This window comes from Oncorhynchus nerka, linkage group LG8 (assembly GCF_034236695.1).
Source record: "Oncorhynchus nerka isolate Pitt River linkage group LG8, Oner_Uvic_2.0, whole genome shotgun sequence".
NCBI lineage: Eukaryota > Metazoa > Chordata > Actinopteri > Salmoniformes > Salmonidae > Oncorhynchus > Oncorhynchus nerka.
Window position 1 is genome coordinate 59,303,982 of NC_088403.1, and position 25,795 is coordinate 59,329,776.

Below are 25,795 nucleotides of genomic sequence, written 5' to 3' on the forward strand. Positions count from 1 at the left end.
ACCACACCACACATACCACACCACACCACATATACTACACATACCACACCACACATACCACACCACACATACCACACCACACATACCACACCACATATACTACACATACCACACCACACATACCACACCACACATACCACACCACATATACTACACATACCACACCACACATACCACACCACACATACCACACATACCACACCACACCACACATACCACACCGCACATACCACACATACCACACCACACATACCACACCACACCACACATACCACACCACACCACACATACCACACCACACCACACATACCACACATACCACACCACACATACCACACATACCACACCACACATACCACACCACACATCACCACACATACCACACCACACATACCACACCACACATACCACACCACACCACACATACCACACATACCACACCACGCCACACATACCACACCGCACATACCACACATACCACACCACACATACCACACCAATCATACCACACCACACATACCACACCGCACATACCACACATACCACACCACACATACCACACCACACATACCACACCACACATACAATACACATACAGAGAGAGAGAGAGAGAGAGAGAGAGAGAGAGAGAGAGAGAGAGAGAGAGAGAGAGAGAGAAAGAGAGAGAGAGAGAGAAATAGAGACAATATGAGAGAAAAGGTGCACACCAGCAACCTAAAACCACCACAGGTAAACAGGAGGTGCACACGCTGTGGAGTTCACCATCTGTTATTCCCTCAGCAGAGAGAGAGAGAAGGAAGGAGGGAGAGTATGCGAGAGAGAATGAGAGAGAGAGGGATAGAGAGAGAGGGAGCAGTGAGAGAGGGTGGGAGGGAGGGAGAGAGAGAGAGGGAGTGATAGGGAGTGAGAGAGAAAGATAGAGAGAGAGAGACAGAGAGAGAGAGAGAGGTAACTTCCACAAAGCTGTGAACGATCTGAGAGACAAGGCAAGAAGGGCATTCTATGCCATCAAAAGGAATATAAATTTCAACATACCAATTAGGATTTGGCAAAAATACTTGAATCAGTTATAGAACTCATTGCCCTTTATGGTTGTGAGGTCTGGGGTCCGCTCACCAACCAAGACTTCACAAAATGGGACAAACACCAAATTGAGACTCTGCACGCAGATTTCTGCAAAAATATCCTTCGTGTTCAACGTAGAACACCAAATAATGCATGCAGAGCAGAATTAGGCCGATACCCACTAATTATCAAAATCCAGAAAAGAGACTTTAAATTCTACAACCACAGCGATTCCCAAACCTTCCATAACAAAGCCATCACCTACAGAGAGATGAACCTGGAGAAGAGTCCCCTAAGCAAGCTGGTCCTGGGGCTCTGTTCACAAACACAAACACACCCTACAGAGCCCCAGGACAGCAGCACAATTAGACCCAACCAAATCATGAGAAAACAAAAAGATAATTACTTGACACATTGGAAAGAATTAACAAAAAAACAGAGCAAACTAGAATACTATTTGGCCCTAAACAGAGAGTACACAGCGGCAGAATACCTGACCACTGTGACTGACCCAAAATTAAGGAAAGCTTTGACTATGTACAGACTCAGTGAGCATAGCCTTGCAATTGAGAAAGGCCGCCGTAGGCAGACATGGCTCTCAAGAGAAGACAGGCTATGTGCTCACTGCCCACAAAATGAGGTGGAAACTGAGCTGCACTTCCTAACCTAGAGAGAGAGAGAGACAGAGAGAGAGGGGAGGGATAGAGAGAGAGAGAGACAGAGAGAAAGAGAGAGAGAGAGAGAGAGAGAGAGAGAGAGAGAGAGAAGAGAGAGAGAGAGAGAGAGAGAGAGAGAGAGAGAGAGAGAGAGAGAGAGAGAGAGAGAGAGAGAGAGAGAGAGAGAGAGAGAGAGAGAGAGAGAGAGAGAGAGAGAGAGAGAGAGAGAGAGAGAGAGAGAAAGAGAGAGAGAGAGAGAGGCCATGCAAATCCCAAAAGAATGCTGTTTGGTAATGATGACATCATGCTGAGGTGGGATCAGACCATCAGAGAGGACAAGTGCTGACCTGCAACAACAACAAAAAGCCCATCTGACATCATAATATTTGACAGTATGGGGGTAGTGTGAACGTTAGTTAGCACTGTGATAGATCAGTGGTGTCAGCTCAATAGAGTCTGCTTGGCTGTTTGTGGTAAGTGCTGATCTAGGATCAGTTTTTCATTTTAGATTATAATGAATAAGACAGGGGGGAGGGACCAGATTCTACACGTTTACTTTGAGACACTTTGTGAATACGGCCCGTGATCTCACTGGGGGAAAGTAAATGCAAGATACTCAAAATACTAACACTGCCTGCTGAGCTAAGCTGAAGAGCAGCTTGTTCAGAACAGTCATGTGGAAGCTGAAGAGCAGCTTGTTCAGAACAGTCATGTAGAAGCTGAAGAGCAGCTTGTTCAGAACAGTCACGTGGAAGCTGAAGAGCAGCTTGTTCAGAACAGTCATGTAGAAGCTGAAGAGCAGCTTGTTCAGAACAGTCATGTGGAAGCTGAAGAAGCTGAAGAGTCATGTGGAAGCTTGTTCAGAACAGTCATGTGAAGCTGAAGAGCAGCTTGTTCAGAACAGTCAAGAGCAGCTGAACAGTCACGTGAAGCTGAAGAGCAGCTTGTTCAGAACAGTCATGTGGAAGCTGAAGAGCAGCTTGTTCAGAACAGTCACGTAGAAGCTGAAGAGCAGCTTGTTCAGGCCAGTCATGTAGAAGCTGAAGAGCAGCTTGCTCAGAACAGTCATGTAGAAGCTGAAAAGCAGCTTGTTCAGAACAGTCACGTAGAAGCTGAAGAGCAGCTTGTTCAGAACAGTCACGTAGAAGCTGAAGAGCAGCTTGTTCAGAACAGTCACGTGGAAGCTGAAGAAATGTTTTCCCGTGTGTGGTGAGTTTGGATGTGCTAATACTAACTCTGGGTCCGTCTCTCAGTTTGTCCGTCTGTATTTCCATACAGCTCAATATCTGATATACCCCACCCAGGGTACAGGTATACAGTGCTTTCTGAAAGTATTCTGGCGCCTTGATGTTTTCAACATTTTGTTACATTACAGTCTTGTTCTAAAATTTGATTCAATTACTTTTTTCCCTCATCAATCTGCACACAATACCCCATACTGACAAAGTGAAATCAGGATTTTAGCCATTTTTGCAAATTTATTGTAAAATAAAAAAAACTGAAAAACCTTATTTACTTTAAGTATTCAGCCCCTTTGCTATGAGACTCGAATTGAGCTCAGGTGTAATGATGTGTGCTGAGAGTCGGGAAGCAAGTTCAGGGAGGGAGTATTTTAATAAATAAACGCAACATAATACAAAACCAGAAACACTAACGGCACACAGACATGAAACAGAAACAATGAAGTGTGGGGAAGGAACCTGTCACGTCCTGACCATAGAGAGCCCTTATTTCCTATGGTAGAGTAGGTCAGGGCATGACTGGGGGGTTGTTCTAGTTTATTATTTCTATGTGGGGTTCTAGTTTTGCTTTCTATGATGGTGATTTTGTATGATTCCCAATTAGAGGCAGCTGGTAATCGTTGTCTCTAATTGGGGATCATATTTAGGAAGCTTGTTTCCACCTGTGTTTATGGGACCTTGTTTATGTGTAGTTGCATGTTAGCACTCCATTGTCGTCACGTTTCGTTTAGTCCTTATTGTTTTGTGTGTTTCACTAAATAAAGATGTGGAACCCAGATCACACTGCACGCTGGTCCGAGAATGCTTCCAACGAACGTGACAGAACCAAAGGGAGTGACATATATAGGGAAGGTAATCAGGGAACTGAAGGAGTCCAGGTGAGTCTGATGACGCACAGGTGCGTAACGATGGTGATAGGTGTGCGTCATAACGACCAGCCTGGTGACCTAGAGGCCGGAGAGGGAGCACACCTGACATCAGGTGCATCCAGTTGCCATTGATCATCCTTGAGATGTTTCTACAACTTCATTGGAGTCCACCTGTGGTAAATTCAATTGATTGGACATGATTTTGGAAAGGCACACACCTGTCTATACAAGGTCCCACAGTTGACAGTGCATGTCAGAGCAAAGACCAAGCCATGAGGGTCAAAGGAATTGTCAGTAGAGCTCCGAGACAGGATTGTGTCGAGACAAAGTTCTGGGGAGGGGTACCACTTTTTTTTTTGCAGCATTGACCGTCCCCAAGAACACAGTGGCCTCCATCATTATTAAATGGAAGAAGTTTGGAACCACCAAGACTCTTCCTAGAGCTGGCCAACCGGCCAATCTGAGCAATGGGTGAGAAGGGCCTTGGTCAGGGAGAGGTCCATGAATCCAATGGTCACTCTGACAGAGCTCCAGAGTTCCTCTGTGGAGATGGGAGAAACTTCCAGAAGGACAACCATCTCTGCAGCACTCCACCTAATCAGGTCTTTATGGTAGTGGCCAGAAGGAAGTCACTCCTCAGTAAAAGGCACATGACATCCTGTTTGGAATTTGTCAAAAAGTACCAAATGGACTCTCAGACCATGATTAAAAAGATTCTCTGGTCTGATGAATCCAAGATTGAACCCTTAGTCCTGAATGCTAAGCGTCACGTCTGGAGGAAACCTGGCACCATCCCTACGGTAAAGCACGGTGGTGACAGCATCATGCTGTGGGGATGTTGTCAGCGGCAGGGACTGGGAGACTAAGCACACAGCCAAGACAATGTAGGAGTGGCTTCTGGACACATCTCTGCATGTCCTTGAGTGGCCCAGCCAGAGCCCGGACTTGAACCCAATCAAACATCTCTGGAGAGACCTGAAAATAGCTGTGCAGCGACGCTCCCCATCCGACAGAGCTTGAAAGGAACTGCAGAGAAAAATGAGAGAAACTCCCCAAATACAGGTGTGCCAAGCTTGTAGCCTCATACCCAAGAAGACTCGAGGCTGTAATCGCTGCCAAAGGTGCTTCAACAAAGTACTGAGTAAAGGGTCTGAATACTTATGTAAATGTGCTATTTCTCTCTATGTCTCCTCCACTCTCTCTCTATGTCTCCTCCACTCTCTCTCTATGTCTCATCCACTCTCTCTCTATGTCTCATCCACTCTCTCTATGTCTCCTCCACTCTCTCTCTATGTCTCCTCCACTCTCTCTCTATGTCTCCACTCTCTCTCTATGTCTCCTCCACTCTCTCTCTATGTCTCATCCACTCTCTCTATGTCTCCTCCACTCTCTCTCTCTATGTCTCCTCCACTCTCTCTCTCTATGTCTCCTCCACTCTCTCTCTATGTCTCCACTCTCTCTCTATGTCTCCTCCACTCTCTATGTCTCCTCCACTCTCTCTCTATGTCTCCTCCATTCTCTCTCTATGTCTCCTCCACTCTCTCTCTATGTATCCTCCACTCTCTCTCTCTATGTCTCCTCCACTCTCTCTCTCTGTCTCCTCCACTCTCTCTCTATTTCTCCTCCACTCTCTCTCTATGTCTCCTCCACTCTCTCTCTATGTCTCCTCCACTCTCTCTCTATGTATCCTCCACTCTCTCTCTCTATGTATCCTCCACTCTCTCTCTCTATGTCTCCTCCACTCTCTCTATGTCTCCTCCACTCTCTCTCTATGTCTCCTCCACTCTCTCTCTATGTCTCCTCCACTCTCTCTCTATGTCTCCTCCACTCTCTCTCTGTCTCCTCCATTCTCTCTATGTCTCCTCCACTCTCTCTCTGTCTCCTCCACTCTCTCTCTATGTCTCCTCCATTCTCTCTCTCTCTCTCTCTCTCTCTCTATGTATCCTCCACTCTCTCTCTATATGTCTCCTCCACTCTCTCTCTATGTCTCCTCCACTCTCTCTCTATGTCTCATCCACTCTCTCTCTATGTCTCCTCCACTCTCTCTCTCTATGTCTCCTCCACTCTCTCTCTATGTCTCCACTCTCTCTCTATGTCTCCTCCACTCTCTATGTCTCCTCCACTCTCTCTCTATGTCTCCTCCACTCTCTCTCTATGTCTCCTCCACTCTCTCTCTATGTATCCTCCACTCTCTCTCTCTATGTCTCCTCCACTCTCTCTCTATGTCTCATCAACTCTCTCTCTATGTCTCATCCACTCTCTCTATGTCTCATCCACTCTCTCTCTGTCTCCTCCACTCTCTCTCTATGTCTCATCCACTCTCTCTCTGTCTCCTCCACTCTCTCTCCAAGTCTCATCCACTCTCTCTCTATGTCTCCTCCACTCTCTCTCTATGTCTATTCCACTCTCTCTCTGTCTCCTCCACTCTCTCTATGTCTCCTCCACTCTCTCTATGTCTCCTCCACTCTCTCTCTCTCTATTTCTCATTATCTCTCTCTCTCTACTATAGCTACTACAATAGATACTATTATAGATACTAATGTAGCTACTACTATAGCTACTACAATAGATACTATTATAGATACTTGTAACGGCTCTCGTCGGAATGAGTGGACCAAAGCACAGCGTGGAAAGTTCATGATTTTATTGATCAAAGAAACACTCGAACAAAGTAACAAAACGAAAGCGAACAGTTCTGTCAGGTAAACAGATACTAAACAGAAAATTACTACCCACAAACACAGGTGGAAAAGAGGCTACCCAAGTATGATTCCCAATCAGAGACAACGATAGACAGCTGCCTCTGATTGGGAACCATACTCGGCCAAAACAAAGAAATAGACAACATAGAATGCCCACCCCAAATCACACCCTGACCTAACCAAATAGAGAAATAAAACAGCTCTCTAAGGTCAGGGCGTGACAATACTACTGTAGCTACAACTATAGCTACTACAATAGATACTACTAGAGATACTACTGTAGCTACTACTATAGATAATATTATAGATACTATTATAGATACTACTGTAGCTACTACTATAGATACTATTGTAGATACTACTATAGATACTACTCTAGCTATTATTGCTACTATTATAGACACTACTGTAGCTATTATTGCTACGATTATAGACACTACGGTAACTACAACTGTAGCTACTACAATAGATACTATTATAGACATTACTGTAGCTACTACAATAGCTACAATAATAGATACTATTATAGATACTACTATAGATGCTACTACTACAGATACTATTATAGATACTACTGTAGCTACAACTATAGCTACTACAATAGATACTATTATAGACACTACTGTAGCTACTACTATAGCTACTATAATAGATACTATTATAGATACTACTATAGATACTACTGTAGCTACTACTATAGATAATATTATAGATACTATTATAGATACTACTGTAGCTACAACTATAGCTACTACAGTAGATACTATTATAGATACTACTGTAGCTGCTACTGTAGCTACTACAATAGATACTATTATAGATACTACTGTAGCTACAACTATAGCTACTACAATATATACTATTATAGATACTACTGTAGCTGCTACTATAGCTACTACTATAGATACTATTATAGATACTACTGTAGCTATTATTGCTACTATTATAGACACTACTGTAGCTGCTACTATAGCTACTACTATAGATACTATTATAGACACTACTGTAGCTACTACTAAAGCTACTACAATAGCTACTATTATATATACTACTGTAGCTACAACTATAGCTACTACAATAGATACTATTATAGATACTACTGTAGCTATTATTGCTACTATTATAGACACTACTGTAGCTGCTACTATAGCTACTACTATAGATACTATTATAGATACCATTTACATCCTTTATTACCTTATTGGAGAGTAATACTGGGATCATTTGGATTGGGTAAAGTAGTCTAGATAAAATGTTCATTTTCAAGAGAGATATTCTACCCAACCAAGAAATCGGGAGAGAGTTCCAGCGCTCCAGATCCTGTCTTAATGTATCAAACAATGGAACAAAATTGGCTTTGAACATTTGCTGGAATTTAGGAGTTACAAATATACCCAGATACATAAAACCTGAGGAAGACCATTTAAAAGGGAAGGGAGGAGAGGTATTAGGTACGGAGTGAAGGTTACCAAGTGGCATAGCGTCTGATTTAGTTATGTTAATCTTGTAGCCTGAGAATTAGCTGAATAATTCAATAATATTTATAAGAGATGTAATTGAAGTCTCGGGACTAGAGATTAATATCAGGACATCATCAGCATACAAGCTTATTTTATGGTGAACATCACCAATGAGCAGCCCCTGTATAGCAGGCGTTACCCTGTGGTTCCATAACAAGTGCAAATAGGAGAGGGGACAAAGGACAGCCCTGTCTGGTACCTCTGTATATAGAGAAGCTTTTTGACCTTAGCCCATTAGTAAGAACAGCAGCCTGAGGATCATCATATAAAACGTTCACCCATTTTATAAAGTTGTCCCCCAGACCAAATTTATTTAGAATAGGTAAGACCACTCCACACGATCAAATGCTTTCTCAGCATCTAGGGAGAGCACAAGACCATCCATAGCACTTTGTTGGTAGGCTTGAATTACATTAAGAAGCCGCCTGCATGACTTACGGCCCTTAATGAAGTCAGTTTGGTCTCCTTTCACAATTAGTGGCAGTGAGTCCTCTTATCTTGTGGCTAAAATTTTAGAAAGCAATTTTCTATCCACATTCAGAAGGGAAATTGGTCTGTACGAGGAACAAGACTGGACATTTTCCCTTTTTGAGAATAAGTGATATGTTGGCTTCTCTCAGCATTTGAGGGAGCTGGTCATTTGAAAATGAGTGGTTAAACATATCACGCAATGGCTCAAGGATCAGGCCATGGAACTCTTTATAGAACTCACTACAAAACCCGTCTGGTCCTGGGACCTTACCATTTTGCAAATTCTTAATTGCGAACATTATCTCTTCCTCGGTAATAGGGGCATTAAGGAGAGACCTCTGTTCTTCGGAGATAGTAGGGAGCTCAATATTACAAAATAAGTTCTCCATTAATTTGGGTGCATCATTTGGGAGTTCTGAGGCATAAAGGTTCGCATAAAATGTCTTAAATTAGTCATTTATCAATTTGTTTTCATATAATTGATTGCCACCAGAATCAGTAATTGAAAGATTAGTGGAATCTGTGTGGGTAGCTGGACAGGTAGGATGACTGACAGTGAAGGTGAATAGGTGGTCACGTGTCAGGTGACAGAGGAATGGATGAGACTGAGGCAGGAAATCCTTTAACCATAAAGAGGTATATTTACTGGGAAGTGTGGATTCACGGACGCACATAACTTCTGGATCAGATGGAGTTAAGGAAGAGAAAGCAGCGAGCTCAGGCGATGGCAATTTCCTCCTTTTATGGAGTTGAGATCTGTCGGACATTTCCACCTGACCTAATTAAAGCGCCCCTGGCCCAGCTGAGTAAGGTATGCCAAGTACTTTCCTGGCTTATCGCCATGTTCATATAGTTTTTGCCTGACAAATCTCATTTTCTTTTCAACGTCCTGTGTTAGGAGAGAGTCTAACGTTGATCTAATGACTGATATTTCCTTTAATAGTGCAGGAGTGGGCGTTTTAATGTAGTCCTTCTCTTTAGTTCCTAATTCACCCTCTAACGTTTTTGGCTTTTCACGCTTTTTCCGTCTCTTAGTGGCTGTGTATGACATAATCAGACCCGTGGCGTACGCTTTACAGGTTTCCCAAAGGAGCAAGGGGTTATCTGTTGATTGAGAGTTAATAGAGAAAAATGTTTTAAACTCTGTAATAAAATATGATGTGAATGTATGGTCTTTAACCTGTTAGTACTCTAGGGGCAGTATTTCATTTTTGGATAAAAAGACGTGCCCGTTTTAAGCGCAATATTTTGTCACGAAAAGATGCTCGAATATGCTTGGAATTGATAGTTTTGGAAAGAAGAGACTCTTACGTTTCCAGAACTGCAAAGATTTTCACTGTGAGTCCCTTAGAACAAATGCTTCGGGCAAAACCAAGATGTATGACCGACCAGGAAATGAACAGGATTTTTGAGGCTACGTTTTCCATGATCGCCTTATATGGCTGTGAATGCGACAGGAATAAACGGACACTTTATCTTGTTTCCCCAAGGTCTCTGCAGCATTGTGACGTATTTGTAGGCATATCATTGGAAGATTGACCATAAGAGACTACAATTGCCAAGTGTCCCGCTTGGTGTCTGCGTGGCATTTGGTGCGCAAAAGTCAGGTCCCAATATTTTTCCATTCGAATCAGACAACAAAGCAGGCTTCAAGGACGGTGCTTTCAATGGAGAGATATATGCCAAACCACCTTCAGGATTGATTCAAACAACGTTTTCCATGTTTCAGTCGATATTATGGAGTTAATTCGGAAAAAAGTTTGACGTGTAGGTGACTGAATTTTCGGTTAGTTTCGGTAGCCAAATGCATAGTAACAAAAGGGAACGATGTGTCCTACACAAGAATCTTTCAGGAAAAACTGGACATCTGCTATGTAACTGAGAGTCTCCTCATTGAAACATCTGAAGTTCTTCAAAGGTAAATTATTTTATTTGATTCCTTGGCTGGTTTTTGTGAATATGTTGCGTGCTAAATGCTAACGCTAAATGCTAAGCTAGCTATCACCACTCTTACACAAATTATTGATTTTCTCTGGTTCTAAAGCATATTTTGAAAATCTGAGACGACAGGATTGTTAAGAAAAGGATAAGCTTGAGAGCAGGCATATTTATTTCATTTCATTTGCGATTTTTAGAAATCGCTAACGTTGCGTTATGGTAATGAGCTTGAGGCTGTAGTAACGATACCGCATGCGGGATGGGGCGGACTATGAGGTTAAGAATGGTTGTATTCAACCTCCAACGTCTTGAACGATTGAATGCCCCGTTGAGTTTTATGTCCAGGATCACCTCCGCATGATCAGATATGACTATGCTTCCCATCCTAGCGGATAAAACAGACTGCAAAGACGTCCTGGGCATAACAAAGTAATCTATTCTAGTCTGACATCCATGAGGTGCAGAGAAAAAAGTGAACTCTCTGTTGGAGGGATGAAAAGTTCTCCAGACATCTGCATACCCCAGATCATCACAAATAACTTTAAGTGACTTAGCTTGAGGAGAGAGTGAAGCTATACCGCTGGGAAACATATCAATAAGTGGGTTCAACAAGCAGTTATAATCTCCTCCAACCACTGCAGTGTCTGAGTTTAATTCTGAAAAGTCGAGAAATACCTTAGTGAGGACATCAGGGGGGTGAGCAGGGGGGAAGTAAATATTCATTATGGAAATGTTCTGCCCTTGTAAAGTACCATTAATTATAACAAAGCGACCAAATATTTCATACAATTCAAGACCTTAAGTGGTAAGTTATTTTTCACAATAATTGCTCCACCTCTACTTCTGGATGTAAATGATGAGAAAAACACTTGACCAAACCCCCCTTGTTGCAATTTTAGATGCTCCTTTCCAAATGAGTTTCTTGCAACATGGCGATATCAATATTTTCTTTAAAAAAAAGAAAAGAAACAGTACTTTCTTCCTTTTAATGGGGTTATGGCTCCCTCTAATGTTCCATGTACATACAAGCAGTCCGTTACCTGCCATTGTATCTTGACCATTCAATATCCAGACTGAATCCTACTGTAAAAGTGGGGTGGTACCTTTTTCCATGTGTTGATCTCTCCTCTATCTCACCGAGCATAAACAAACGATATGAACCCTGAACTCGAACTATACTAAACCCAAAAATGAAACATGTAAAGATCCAAAAGGGTTTTTTCCCACTAGCTAACATGCAGGGGATTTCAACTCTGCAATGTAGACTCTTAAGTCCGCATTGCTACTCAATAGCCTCATCCTTTATATATATGAACATGAAAATCAATAGAAGAAGATTGAGGCTCTTCCACCTAAAACCAAGCCTGGGCACCAATATGGATTCACACATATCTCAGCCTGAGCTATAGAGGCAGTTACTTTAGCAAGAAAAATAATAAAGATATGAATATTACTGAACAGGGGCACGTGAGAACTCACACCACTGTTTCATGATCAGATTCAACTAAAAATAAAAAGGTTATCCAATGCTGCGGAGGTGCAGCTTAAAGTTATTTACCCGAGAGAGTCAATAAATGCACCATCCTCTTCAAGTGTGTAGAGTTTTTTAGTCGATCCGTTGACCATAATCTTCAATGTGGCCGGGTACAGCAGTGCGTAGGCCGTCTTCATTCTCTTGAGTCGAGCCTTCGCCTCATCAAACGCTTTGCGTCTTCGTACAACCGCTGTGGATTAATCATTGAAGAATGAGACCTTTGGACTTTTACGTTGACTACCATCAGAACCGATGTTTCTAGCCGCATCCATGACGCGCTGCTTGTCGGTGAAGTTGTAGAACTTTATAACCACTGGCCATGGGCGCTGATTGGAACCGGGTATTGGTGCTTGAGAGCGATGGGCTCTGTCCAGCTTCACACGACCAGCCTTAGTGTCCATTTGTAGGTAGCCAGGGATCCATTCCTCAAAATTGTGTCCTTTCAGAACGTGTCCCTTCAGAATTTCCCGGGAGTCCCACATCACTAATACTGCATCTGCGTCCTCGATTATCCAAGTCGTCAATGTGCTCCGCCATTTCGCTCACCTGTTTCTCAAGTGCTTTTATCTAGGTGTCCATAGATGTAGTTGAAGTTTCCACTGTAGCAATTCTTCCTTCCGCCTCATCAACACGTTTGACAACCCTCTGTAGTTCAGTTGAATGGCCTGCTATTGCTTCCAAGACCGTTCTTATCTTAACATCGATCACTTTAGTAATGTTATCAGTCATCTTTTGAATCACCAGGTCCATTGTGCTTGAATCGGCAATGGTGTTAGCTTCGCTAACGTTAGCTAGCTCCTCCTGCACATCTACAGGGATGGTGGTTTTGGTCAAGTTCTTAGTAGTTTTGTTGAGCATGTTGTCAAGGATTTTTGAGAAATACCCGTCAAGACTCATTGTAGGATAACTTATTTAGCCAATTCTACCACTTTTTCAAGCTAGGAGATTAATGTAAAAATATAAATTTACGAATGCCACGGGAGCTCGCTGAAACACAGTCTTCTCTCTACGGCGTCATTTTGTCCCCCCCTTCTATGATTTTCTATTTATATGTTTTGGCTGGGTATGGTTCTCAACCAGGGACAGCTGTCTATCGTTGTCTCTGATTGGGAACCATACTTAGGTACCCTTTTTCCCACCTGTGTTTGTGGGAAGTTAACTTTGTATGATGGCACATAGCCTTAAGCTTCACGGTTTGTTTTGTATTGTTTATTGTTTTGACGGTGTCATTTCGAATTAAAGAGTAAATGTATGCTCACCACGCTGCACCTTGGTCCAGTTCTTTTAACGGCCGTGACAGAACTTCCCACCACCAAAGGACCAAGCAGTGTGGTAAAGAGGACTCCTGGACATGGGAGGAGATCCTGGATGGTAAGGGACCCTGGAGGCAGGCTGGGGAGTATCGCTGTCCACGGGAGAAACTGGAGGCAGCTAAGGCGGAGCGGCAAGATTATGAGGGAACACGGCTGGCAAGGAAGCCCGAGAGGCAGCCCCGCAAAAATTGTTTTGGGGAAACATGGGGAGTTTGGCAGAGTCAGGTTGGAGACCCGAGCCAACTCCCTGTGCTTACCGTGGCGAGCATGTGACTGGTCAGGCCCCGTGCTATGGGTGATGTGCACTGTGTCTCGGCCGAGCATTCACAGGCCGGTGTGCTCGGTGCCAGCGTCACGCATTTGCCGGGTGGAAGTGGGCATCCAGCCAGAACGGGTGGTGCCAGCTCTGCGCTCGAGGCCACCAGTGTGTCTCCACGGCCCAGTGTATCCGGTGCCTCGGCCAAGGAAGAGGCCTCCTGTATGTCTCCCCAGCCTGGTGAGTCCTGTGCCTGCTCCCAGAGCCAGGTTTCCTGTGTGTCTCCCCAGCCTGGTGAGTCCTGTGCCTGCGCCCAGCCCGAAGCCTCCAGAGACGGCCTCCAGCCCGGAGCCTCCAGAGACGGCCTCCAGTCCGGAGCCCCCAGTGACGTTCTCCGGTCCGGAGCCCCCAGCGACGGCCTCCAGTCCGGGGCCCGCAACGAGGGTGCCCAGTCCGGGGCCCGCAACGAGGGTCCCCAGTCCGGGGCCTGCAGAGAGGGTCCCCAGTCCAGGATCGGCGGCGAGGGTCCCCACACCAGAGGTGCCACCAAAGTGGGGTGAGCCAGCGGTGGAGCGGGGTCTGCGCCCGCACCTGAGCCGCCGTCGCGGATAGATGCCCACCCAGACCCTCCCCTATAGGTTTAGGTTTTGCGTCCGGAGTCCGCACCTTTGGGGGGGCAGTACTGTCACGCCCTGACCTTAGAGATCCTTTTTATTTATCTCTATTTTGCTTTGGTCAGGGTGTGAGTTGGGGTGGGCATTCTATGTTTTGTGTTTCTATGATTTTCTGTTTCTATGTTTTGGCCGGATATGGTTCTCAATCAGGGACAGCTGTCTATCGTTGTCTCTGATTGGGAACCATACTTAGGTACCCTTTTTCCCACCTGTGTTTGTGGGAAATAAACTTTGTTTGATGGCACATAGCCTTAAGCTTCACGGTTTGTTTTGTATTGTTTATTGTTTTGTCGGCGTCATTTAAAAAATAAGAGAAAATGTATGCTCACGACGCTGCATCTTGGTCCAGTTCTTTTGACGGCCGTGACAGTATCTACTACTATAGATACTACTGTAGCTACTACTATAACTACTACTACAGTATAACTAATATTATAGCTACTATTATTGTTACTACTATAGATACTACTGTAGCTACTACTATAACTACTACTACAGTATAACTAATATTATAGCTACTATTATTGTTACTACTATAGATAATACTATACCTACTACTATATATACAATTATAGATACTACTATAGATTATGCTATAGCTACTACTATAGCTACTACTATAGCTACTACTATAGTTACTACTATATATACTACTATAGCAACTACTATAGATACTATTATAGCTACTAGTATAGCTACTACTATAGCTACCATTATAGATACTATTATAGATACTACTATAGATACTACTATAGATACTACTATAGATACTACTATAGCTGTTATTATGTATCCTACTATAGCTGCTACTATATACACTACTATTGATACTACTATAGCTACTACTATAGATACTACTATACCTGCTATTATAGATACTACTATAGATACTACTATAGATACTACTATAGCTGCTATTATAGATACTACAATAGCTGCTATTATAGATACTACTATATATACTACTATAGATACTACTATAGCTATTATGTATACTACTATAGATACTACTATAGATACTACTATAGCTACTATTGCTACTATTAGAAATACTATTTTAGATACTACTATACCTGCTATTATATATACTACTATAGATACTCCTATAGCTGCTATTATATATACTATTATATATACCACTATAGATACTACTATAGATATTATAGCTGCTATTATAGCTACTATTTCAGTATAGCTACTATTATAGCTATTAAGCCCACTAGTGACAATGGGAGCTCCATCATATGCCGTGTAATGTCCTTCCAAACAAACATTCCTTAATAAGCAAGCGTTCATTAACATTCCTTCATATATGAATGCCAACGTGTGTAGAGGGACATGTCAATCATGAGGATGTCATTAGGATTTTATGCAGTGATACACATGGTTGATTTTGATCTCAGATGTTTCCTATGTTTCTGTGTGTATTTTGTTTCTGGTTTTGTCTGAAACGTTGTTCCCCCCTGCTGCTGTCTTGGACCAGGTCTCTCTTGAAAAATAAATGTTATCACAATAACACTAACCTGGTTAAACACCGGTTGTATAAAATCAAGCAAGCTTCCAATACCATTGTGTCTATACCATTGTGTCAATACCATTGTGTCTATACCATAGTGTCTATACCATTGTGTCTATACCATAGTGTCAATACCATTGTGTCAATACCATAGTGTCTATACCATAGTGTCTATACCATAGTGTCTATACCATTGTGTCTATACCATAGTGTCAATACCATTGTGTCTATACCATAGTGTCTATACCATAGTGTCTATACCATTGTGTCTATACCATAGTGTCAATACCATTGTGTCAATACCATTGTGTCAATACCATTGTGTCAATACCATTGTGTCTATACCATTGTGTCAATACCATTGTGTCAATACCATTGTGTCAATACCATAGTGTCAATATCATTGTGTCTATACCATTGTGTCTATACCATTGTGTCTATACCATAGTGTCAATACCATAGTGTCAATACCATAGTGTCTATACCATTGTGTCTATACCATTGTGTCAATACCATAGTGTCTATACCATTGTGTCAATACCATAGTGTCTATACCATTGTGTCTATACCATTGTGTCAATACCATTGTGTCTATACCATTGTGTCAATACCATTGTGTCTATACCATTGTGTCTATACCATTGTGTCAATACCATTGTGTCTATACCATAGTGTCTATACCATTGTGTCAATGCCATTGTGTCTATACCATTGTGTCTATACCATTGTGTCAATACCATTGTGTCAATACCATTGTGTCTATACCATTGTGTCTATACCATAGTGTCTATACCATTGTGTCAATACCATTGTGTCTATACCATTGTGTCAATACCATTGTGTCTATACCATTGTGTCTATACCATTGTGTCAATACCATTGTGTCAATACCATTGTGTCTATACCATTGTGTCAATACCATTGTGTCTATACCATTGTGTCAATACCATTGTGTCAATACCATTGTGTCTATACCATTGTGTCTATACCATTGTGTCAATACCATTGTGTCAATACCATTGTGTCTATACCATTGTGTCTATACCATTGTGGCACATTTATAACCAAACAATCGTGAAGACATATCACAAACACAAAGGGGTTTTATAATAAATGTGTCTTTACCTTGACAAATATGTAGTCGTCCTGGACTGAGAGAGAGTTGTGGTCAATCTTTCCCAGGAACTGAGCCGTTACGGTCTTGTCTGAGCAGTTCTGGATCAGACAGGTTACATACAGGTACCCTGGGGAGAGAGAATTAAGGGGGCAGTTGTTAGAGCCCCACCCCCAGAATACACATTATTGTAGGGGACAATGTTCAAATGTTTTTCAGAAATATATTTAATTGCGTAAATGTATTTATTGGTTTCATTTCATTTTGATAAGACATAAAAATCGAATGAATTGAAGGTTATTTGTTGATGTAAAAATCTAAATGTACCAATTTTGAGGTTGTTTCGTTAGATTTGGTGTGGGGTGGAGTTACGTTGAACCATACCGAATTTCACACACAGCATCTGCATCAGCAACAACTGTAGTGGCAAGAGTCGTCACGGAGATGACAAGCTAGCGATGTTGCCATGGGTGGGCCTTGGAAGGGCATAAGCCCACCCACTGGGGAGCCAGGCCCAGCCAATCAGAATGGGGTTTTCCCTCACTAAAGTGTTTTATTACAGACAGAAATACTTCTCAGCACCCCAAGGAGGCTGACAAGGACTTGGGGAAAAATGTGCAGCTGGAAGGTAAAACGCAAGTAAAAAATGAGGAAAATAATAGTTTTGGCCCTACAGACATCGATTACCACATAAAAGACCGCCGTGGTTACCGTGGTTACCGACATGAATTATGTGGATAGTGTGAAAGACTGGTTGATGGTACGTGGAGATGTTTTAATAGAGTTAAACCAGGTTAACCTGTTTATGTGAGTCTGTGTAGGCCTGTTCATTGTGTTGCTTTATGTATCTGGATGTGTGACTAGACGACAGTGTGTCCATGTGTCTGCATTAGCAGCCTCGCCGCTTTCCACATCAATCTCCCTAACGACACACACAGACCCTGCCAGCCTCCCAGCGAGCCAGCCTCATCCATCAACCCTCCACCCCTACCGCCCATCTACCCCCTCATCACTTACCATCCCTGGGCATAGACCCTAGGCAAGTCCCAGGCTTGTGTGCTGGCCTAGGCCTCTCTCTTGGGCTCAGGTAGATTGTGTGACCAGGCCACCAGGCCACCATCCGTCCCCCCTGGTACCTGCCATCGTTTAACCTTGACAGGACCCAGGGTGACGGGGGCGCAGGGGGAACAGCTTGGCCTGGCATGCCTGGTCGCCCAGGCCCCTCTAGCCCATCCGTCTGGAAGTGGGAGCTGCCGTGCAATGGAGAGGTGGGGGGAGGGTGGGGGGGAGAAGGACCATGTGGCTCTGCCTAGCCCAGGGAAGAGCTCTCCTGCCTGGGCAGCTGGGCCAGACAGACAGCCTCTCTGGTTCTCTGAAAAAACACGGCCCAGGCTTGTTCCAGATGACAGGTTCCAGACTCTAAGCTGCATGTTCAGTTCCCCATCAGAAAGTATAGACACACCTATGGGATTTGGAAGTTGTTTCTCATTTTTTTGGGGGAAGATGATTTGTTTTAAGTGACTTCTTATCAGGGGAGATGTGTTGTGTAACAAACAAGGCATTAACATGTTCTCTCCTTCATTTGTCCTTCCTCTCCTTCTTTCCCTGTCTTCCAGTCTGTTTTATTCTCCTGGTCTACTCTGTGGAATGATGGGTTGTCAAAGTGTACCGAGCGGGAAGACATGGCTCAGCATTTTAAAGCAAACACACATGCATTCTATCATAGGCATGCAGACACACACACACACACGCACACTCCTTCTACACCCTCCACTCTACACATGCCTATTACCCCCTTGGTGGGTAGTGCAGAGCTAACCTGGCTGGCTGCTGATATGACAATCCACTCTGACTGGGGACCTGGGCACTGAATCCCCTCTGACTTCTCCCTGACTCCCCCCTGACTCCACCATGACCTCACTAGAAGGTCAACCCATCACCCCCTTTATTCTACACTGAGGTTTCAGAGGAAGATGAGGGACAGGCCAATAGGAGGAGAAGGAGAGGGATCGAGAGAGAAAGGTTATTGGTGCCTGTGGGAGTGGAACAGACAGTAGACTTGTCTTGAATGGAGAGGAGGAAAATTAGAGATGAGTAGTTGAGGGTGGCAATGTGTGTTCAGGGGATACTAGAGGAAGTAGGTGTACTCACTTTGTAATAGTGTATAGTCAGTGAGGAAGTGGGTAAGGATAGAGTTCACAGAAAGTCCAGACATGCGTGCACACTGAAAGAACAGCACAGTACCTCCACTTGTGTCCTGCATCTCCATATGCACCAAGTCAGGGTCCACATCTACACCAGCCACAGACCTGAGACAGAGGAAGCTAGAATTCAAGTTGAAAGTTGGAACAACAGAACTAATCTTCTTGTGCTCTTCACCCGCCCTTCCTCCCTCTCTCTCTCTTCCTCCCTCTCTCTCGCTCTTCCTCCCTCTCTCTCTCTTCCTCCTTATTTCTCTCTTCCCCCCTCTTTCTCTCTCTTCCTCCTTATTTCTCTCTTCCCCCCTCTTTCTCTCTTTTCCTCCCTCTCTCTTTCCCCCTCTCTCTTTTCTCCCTCTTTTTCTTTCCCCTCCCCCTCTCCCCCTCTCTCTTTCCCCTCTCTCTCTCTCACCCCCTCTCTCTCTGCCCCCTCTCTCTTTCCCCCTCTCTCTCTTTCCCCGCCACCCCCTCTCCACACCTCTCTCTCTTCCCAGCTCTCTCTCTCTTCCCCTCTTTCTCTCTCTCCCCTCCCCCTCTCCTGCCCCCTCTCTGCCCCCTCTCTCTCACCCCTCTCTCTCACCCCCCTCTCTCTGCCCCGCTCTCGCTCACACCCCTCTCTCTCACCCCCTCTCTCTCTGCCCCATCTCTCTCTTTCCCCACTCTCTCACCCCCCCTCTCTCTGCCCCCTCTCGCTCACCCCCTCTCTCTGCCCCCTCTCTCTCTGCCCCCTCTCTCTTTCCCCGCTCTCTCACCCCCCTCTCTCTGCCCCCTCTCGCTCACCCTCCTCTCTCTCTGCCCCCATCTCTCTCTTTCCCCCTCTCTCTCTGCCCCCTCTCTCTGCCCCCTCTCTCTCACCCCCTCCCCCCTCTCTCTGCCCCCTCTCTCTGCCCCCTCTCTCTCTGCCCCCCTCTCTCTCACCCCCTCTCGCTCACACCCCTCTCTCTGCCCCCATCTCTCTCTCACCCCCTCTCTCTCTGCCCCCATCTCTCTCTCACCCCCTCTCTCTCTGCCCCCTCTCTCTCACCCCCTCTCTCTCTGCCCCCATCTCTCTCTCACCCCCCTCTCGCTCACACCCCTCTCTCCCGCCACTCTCCCTCTTCCCTTTGCCACTTTCTCTCTGATTAGAAGTCAGTAGTGAAGTCTGTGAAATCTCCTCAGCTCTTTAAAGATATATGTTAAATATATAAAACCTCCATTACGGTCCGTATAAAGAGCCTGTATGTGCAATTACTGTAGCAGGTTGTGGAAGAGAGGGAGAGAAGAAATGAGGGAGGTAGGGAAAGAGGAAAAGAGGGAGGGAGGGAGAGAGAGAGAGAACACAACTCCTTTTTGTATTCTATCAAACGTCTGCCATAATATCAGTATTCTACTCACATAGTTTGGCATTCTCTGAGATGTACTTTCCGTCTGCTCATGGCCATCAACACCACACGAGCCACAAGTTCACGAAACCCGTAACCAGTTCACCTCATTTCTATATCCTGGGATAGCCACTAGCCAGTAACAACCTCTAAACCCAACTCTGAATAAGTAGAGAAACAGAGTTGTATAAAGCATCAGTGTCTGTGGCATACATCTTGTTGGACAGACCACCCCGTCAGATAGTAGCTGACTAGCTCTTTCAAGTGAACTTGATTTATCAGGATTGGCTTCCAGACCATTCTTCTCTTCCACAGGGAGAACAAGGCTATTACAGGCCTAACAGTCAGCTAATGCTGGCCTATCGGAAAGCATGGATGCTTTGAGTTTTCCCTGTCAGAAAGCACTCTCAGCCCTAGTGTGTTCTAGTTAGAGAAAAATAGAATCTTGACCCTATGACTTGAGCAGGAACAACTAGGCCCTAGACATATAACTACTGTGTCTCTGTTAGCATTTTACGCCTCACTACATACTGGATATTATTGTATTGTTCAGAGAGTCACTGGCAAAAACAAATGGTGATGGTTTTATTAGTAATCGGTGGTTGGGTTGACACATGTGCTCCGTGGATTATGTACAATGTCTTGCAAAAGTATACACCCCCCTTGGCATTTTTCCAATTTTGTTGCCTTACAACCTGGAATTAAAATAGATTTTTTGGGGGGGGGGTTGTATCATTTGATTTACACGACATGCCTAACACTTTGAAGAAGCAAAATATGTTTTATTGTGAAACAAACAAGAAATAATACAAATAAACAGAAAACTTTGTAGAGACACCTTTCACAGCAATTACAGCTGCAAGTCTCTTGGGGTTTGTCTATATGAGCTTGGCAGATCTAGCCACTGGAATTTTTGCACATTCTTCAAGGAAAAACAGCTCCAGCTAATTCAAGTTGGATGGGTTCTGCTGGTGTACAGCCATCTTTAAGTCATACCACAAATTCTCAATTGGAATGAGTTCTTGGCTTTGACTAGGCCACTTAAATGTTTCCCCTTAAACCACTCGAGTGTTGCTTTAGCAGTATGCGTAGGTGTCATTGTCCTGCTGGAAGATGGCCCTCCGTCCCAGTCTCAAATCTCTGGAAAACTGAAACAGGTTTCCCTCAAGAATTTCCCTGTATTTAGCGCCATCCATCATTCCATCATTCCTTAAATTCTGACCAGTTTCCCAGTCCCTGCTGATGAAAAACATGATGCTGCCACCACCATGCTTCACTGTGGGGATGGTGTTCTCGGGGTGATGAGAGGTGTTGGGTTTGCGCCAGACATTTTCCCGTGATGCCCAAAAATATCAATTTTAGTCTCATCTGACCAGAGTACCTTGTTCCATATGTTTGGGGAGTCTCCCACATGTTTATATGTCCATTACATGAATTCCAAATAAAAATCTATTTCAATTACAGGTTGTAATGCAAAAAAGAAATATAGAAAAATTAATACTTTTGCAAGGCATCACAGTTGATCTCTTATTTTCTCCATCTACTGCCAATGTATACATCATAAATAATACCCTTTGAGATGGGATCCATATGTTCAAATGCAATGCATTGGGAAGTGTGAGGAAATTGCCTCTAAGGCCAGATCTAAAATCAGTTTGACTTCTTAACTATTAGTGGTCAAAGGTCTGGATTTGGTTGTGTAATCTGATCCTAGACCTGTTATCAGACACAACTTCTGCTTGACACAGAAAGCAGGTTAGGAATAGCCTATGTAGACCCATAGTGAGAAGTACATTTTTTGGGGGCAAGTCAGTTAAGAACAAATTCTTATTTACAATGAGAGACAACACTGGGTCAACTGTGCACTGCCTTATGAGATTCCCAGTCATGGCCAGATGTGATTCAGTTTGGATTTGAAGCAGGCACTGCAGTGATGAATCTTGCACTGAGATGCAGTGCCTTAGACCGCTGCGCCACTCAGGAGTTACCTCAGGTTGGAGTGTTTTTAATGCTCTAGCTTGGGATGATTTGTGCATTGGGTTTGGACAGATAAATCAAGGATGTCCCGGTTTCAACACAACTGGCTTCATAACCACTGATCTGGAACCAGCTGATAACTCAGACCTGTCCAGGTCTCAACACTACTGGCTTCATAACCACTGATCTGGAACCAGCCATTGTGAAGCCGATCATTTCTCTGAGAGAAGAAAACAGCAGGCAGTCTCGATATATGACCTTCTGCTCAGAACTGGAGAGAGGGAGGGAGGGAGGGAGGGAGGGAGGGAGGGAGGGAGGGAGGGAGGGGGAGGGAGGGAAAATGGATGCAGAAGGGGAGATCTAAAACTCACAGCTATATTTTATGTTGTAAAGGCAGAGTTACTGAACGGCAAATAAAGCAAGTTAGATTATAAGGACAGATTTGTGATCAGAATTTACCAGAATATTCTGCCCTTGGTTACTCGTTCCTGCATTAGAGTCCACTTCCGGCCCAAATCCATGGACACGTAGAGCTGTGAAATAAAAACATCCAACCTATCAAACAACAGTTGTTTACTCAGTAGAAATGTCATGAATTGATATGAAAACAAATCCAGATAAACAGGATTTGTATGGAGGTGAACTGGATGGTTGTCGTAGATTTTCATGTCCGTATTGGTGATTGTGTCATCCCTGTGCGTCCCTCTGTGTGTGTAGCGAATGGGGAGGTTGTGTGTAGTAGAGCGAAAAGTCCAGTAAGTCAAGCAAGTGAATTTTACGGTTCATCTACACCAGGCCAACCTCTATTCATCTTAGTAGGCCATTCCATGTGAGTGAATTTGAGTGTGTGTGTGTGTGTGTGTGTGTGTGTGTGTGTGTGTGTGTGTGTGTGTGTGTGTGTGTGTGTGTGTGTGTGTGTGTGTGTGTGTGTGTCTGTGTCTGTGTGGTTGTGTGTTTGTTGTGTGTGCATGTGCACCATTGATCGGCTTTATAATGAAAATGTATAGATTTTTCTCACAAGGTATCCCAGAAGACATATGAAAAGAACAAAAATGATTTCACCCCTGAGCCTGTACACATTCCCTTACTGCCACACACACACACACACGCACACACACACTCACACGCACGTGCACGCACATGCACACACACACACAGTGTATTGTAAGTGTACATGCACTTACAATACGCTTACAAAACACAGAATCTCTCACTGAATTCCAGAGAGCCCCATTTATTCATTTTGATAAATAATAAAACTAGATGGCCAGAACCTCGTTAAATCAAACCTGACCATCACAACATTCTCAAAGAATAACCTTGATAGGAATCCCATGGAGTGATCTCAAAAAACGATCTTTCTCTATAAACATATTAATATGAAATAATTATTTTTTGCACTGTTAAATGATTTTTGACTCTCCATCTGTAGCCTGGCCACATGGAATAGATTAAAACCCTAATTTAATTTCATGTTTAATTAATTGTTCATTATTAAAGTGGAGTTCCCTCCATATGCTGTTGCTACTGTGACTGTCTGAGTTATCGGAGAAGAGATCGAAGAGACAGAACATGCAGAGATGTCCCCAGACACTGGTCTGAGGACACTTTTGCACTTTCCTCTCATAACGGCTATGGTTGGGATCCAGGGAAGGTAAAACTGATCCTAAATCTGTGCCTTAGGGAAATTCTCTTTACCCACCTACTCCCTCTTTTCAGCAATGTAAACTAGAATAATATGTAGTCATTGCACCAACTATGAATAAAAAAAGCCATTCTGTAAATAAAACAACAGTATGCTATTAAATGCTGTCTTTGTGGGGGAAGGCTATCTTATCCAGTTAATTCATTAAGCAGCCAGGTCACCAGTGATACAAGTCAGTATTCCACGTCCATCGGGAGATGCCGTGGAAACTGGCCACTAGGGGCAACGTTGTGCGCTGTTACCTAGGTTTGGGTTTTTTGCTAGGGCATTGTAGACTGGAATGGCGGATAGGCATCTGATTCCCAAAGGTTGCAAGGTCAAATCCAGCAAAAGAAAGTTGTTTGCTTTAAGACTGTTCCAAACCTTAACCCTTACCGTAACCATTTGGAGTTAATGCCTAACTTTAAGCTTTCAGACTTACTGCGTAAACTTAACTCTAACATGACAAAATCTGAGTTAATGCCTAAACGTAACCTTAAACACTTTGAAATGTGATGTTTGCAACAACGTCGAAATGTGAAGTTTGAGAAACATGGATGAACGTCTAATTCTGACGTGAGACTGTGAGACCTAGTTGGAAACAAGCAACACAGTGAAAGGGAAGGAAACTCCTGCTATGAGTTTGTCTTTGTTGTAGACCTGTTGTCATAAAATGCTCAGGTTGGTAGTAAGTGGCCGTATTTATTAGAAATAGCTTTTGATCGACTGTTTTGCAGCTGAACGATGGTGATTTTGTTCAGGGCAATCTCCTCATAAAAAAACAACAGACGTCTAAGTCTGGAACAATCGGACTGTGACGTGGTCTTTTGATGGTGACCCACCTTGCCCTCCTTGCAGTAAGCCAGCACCTTGTCCTCCTCCTTAGGGTGGAAGAGGAGGGTCTCAGCAGTGAAGGAGAGGGGCTGGCGCTGGAAAGAGGAGCCCTCGTCTGTACTGATGAACAGCAACTGGTCCCGCTCGTTAATGGACGAACTCACCAGGATCACCTGACAGGGGAGGGGAGAGAGGTCAGAGGTCAGAAGGTAGATATGGATAAGGGATGTGTAATGTGGTAATATCTGAATGAGGAGTAGTGTAGTTGATGAGTTGAAATGATTTTGTTCTGTCAGCAGTTTTATGGTAGTTGTAGAGACCCCCCCACACACACACATACACACACACACACACACACACACACACACACACACACACACACACACACACACACACCATACTCCCAATCAGGGCCATTCTCAAGGCCACCAAACACTTCATCACCGTGGTTTACCTCTTACTCAGTAGAGACACCATATTGATTATCTAATATTCCCTTTTATAGCTCATAAATGGAACAAATTGTAGTGGGGAACTCTGAGTTTACCATTTCACCAATCACCATTAAGTGTTGGACAGGATAACCATCAATAGGGCTGAGCTATGATCAACACCAACTTATTAGCCAATCGTATTGTTCAAAATTCTGTTATCTGCAACACTCAGTCATGAGCAAACCGTCCAAAGAGGAGAAAGATGGGGCAAACTGTATCTACTGAATGTGTGGCATGTTTAATAGCACAAGTTATCTTACATACTCTCTTCTCCTCTCTCTTCCTCTCTCATCTATCTCCTCCTCTCTCATCTCTCTTCTCCTCTCTCTTCCTCTCTCTTCCTCTCTCATCTATCTCCTCCTCTCTCATCTCTCTTCT

General features: G+C 43.8%; 1 protein-coding gene across 3 annotated transcripts in view; it reads right to left on the reverse strand.

The window, feature by feature from the left end:
• LOC115133868 (VPS10 domain-containing receptor SorCS2-like) overlaps nt 1-25,795 on the reverse strand; it is a 431,471-nt gene that overhangs the window by 48,996 nt on the left and 356,680 nt on the right. For all 3 annotated transcript variants that reach the window (XM_065021949.1, XM_065021948.1, XM_065021950.1), the window contains exons 4-7: nt 24,932-25,096; nt 22,865-22,938; nt 19,114-19,178; nt 16,881-16,999 (exon numbers count right to left, since the gene is read on the reverse strand). In XM_065021949.1, coding sequence (XP_064878021.1) covers nt 16,881-16,999; nt 19,114-19,178; nt 22,865-22,938; nt 24,932-25,096 — 423 coding nt within the window. The remainder of the gene's footprint in view (nt 1-16,880; nt 17,000-19,113; nt 19,179-22,864; nt 22,939-24,931; nt 25,097-25,795) is intronic.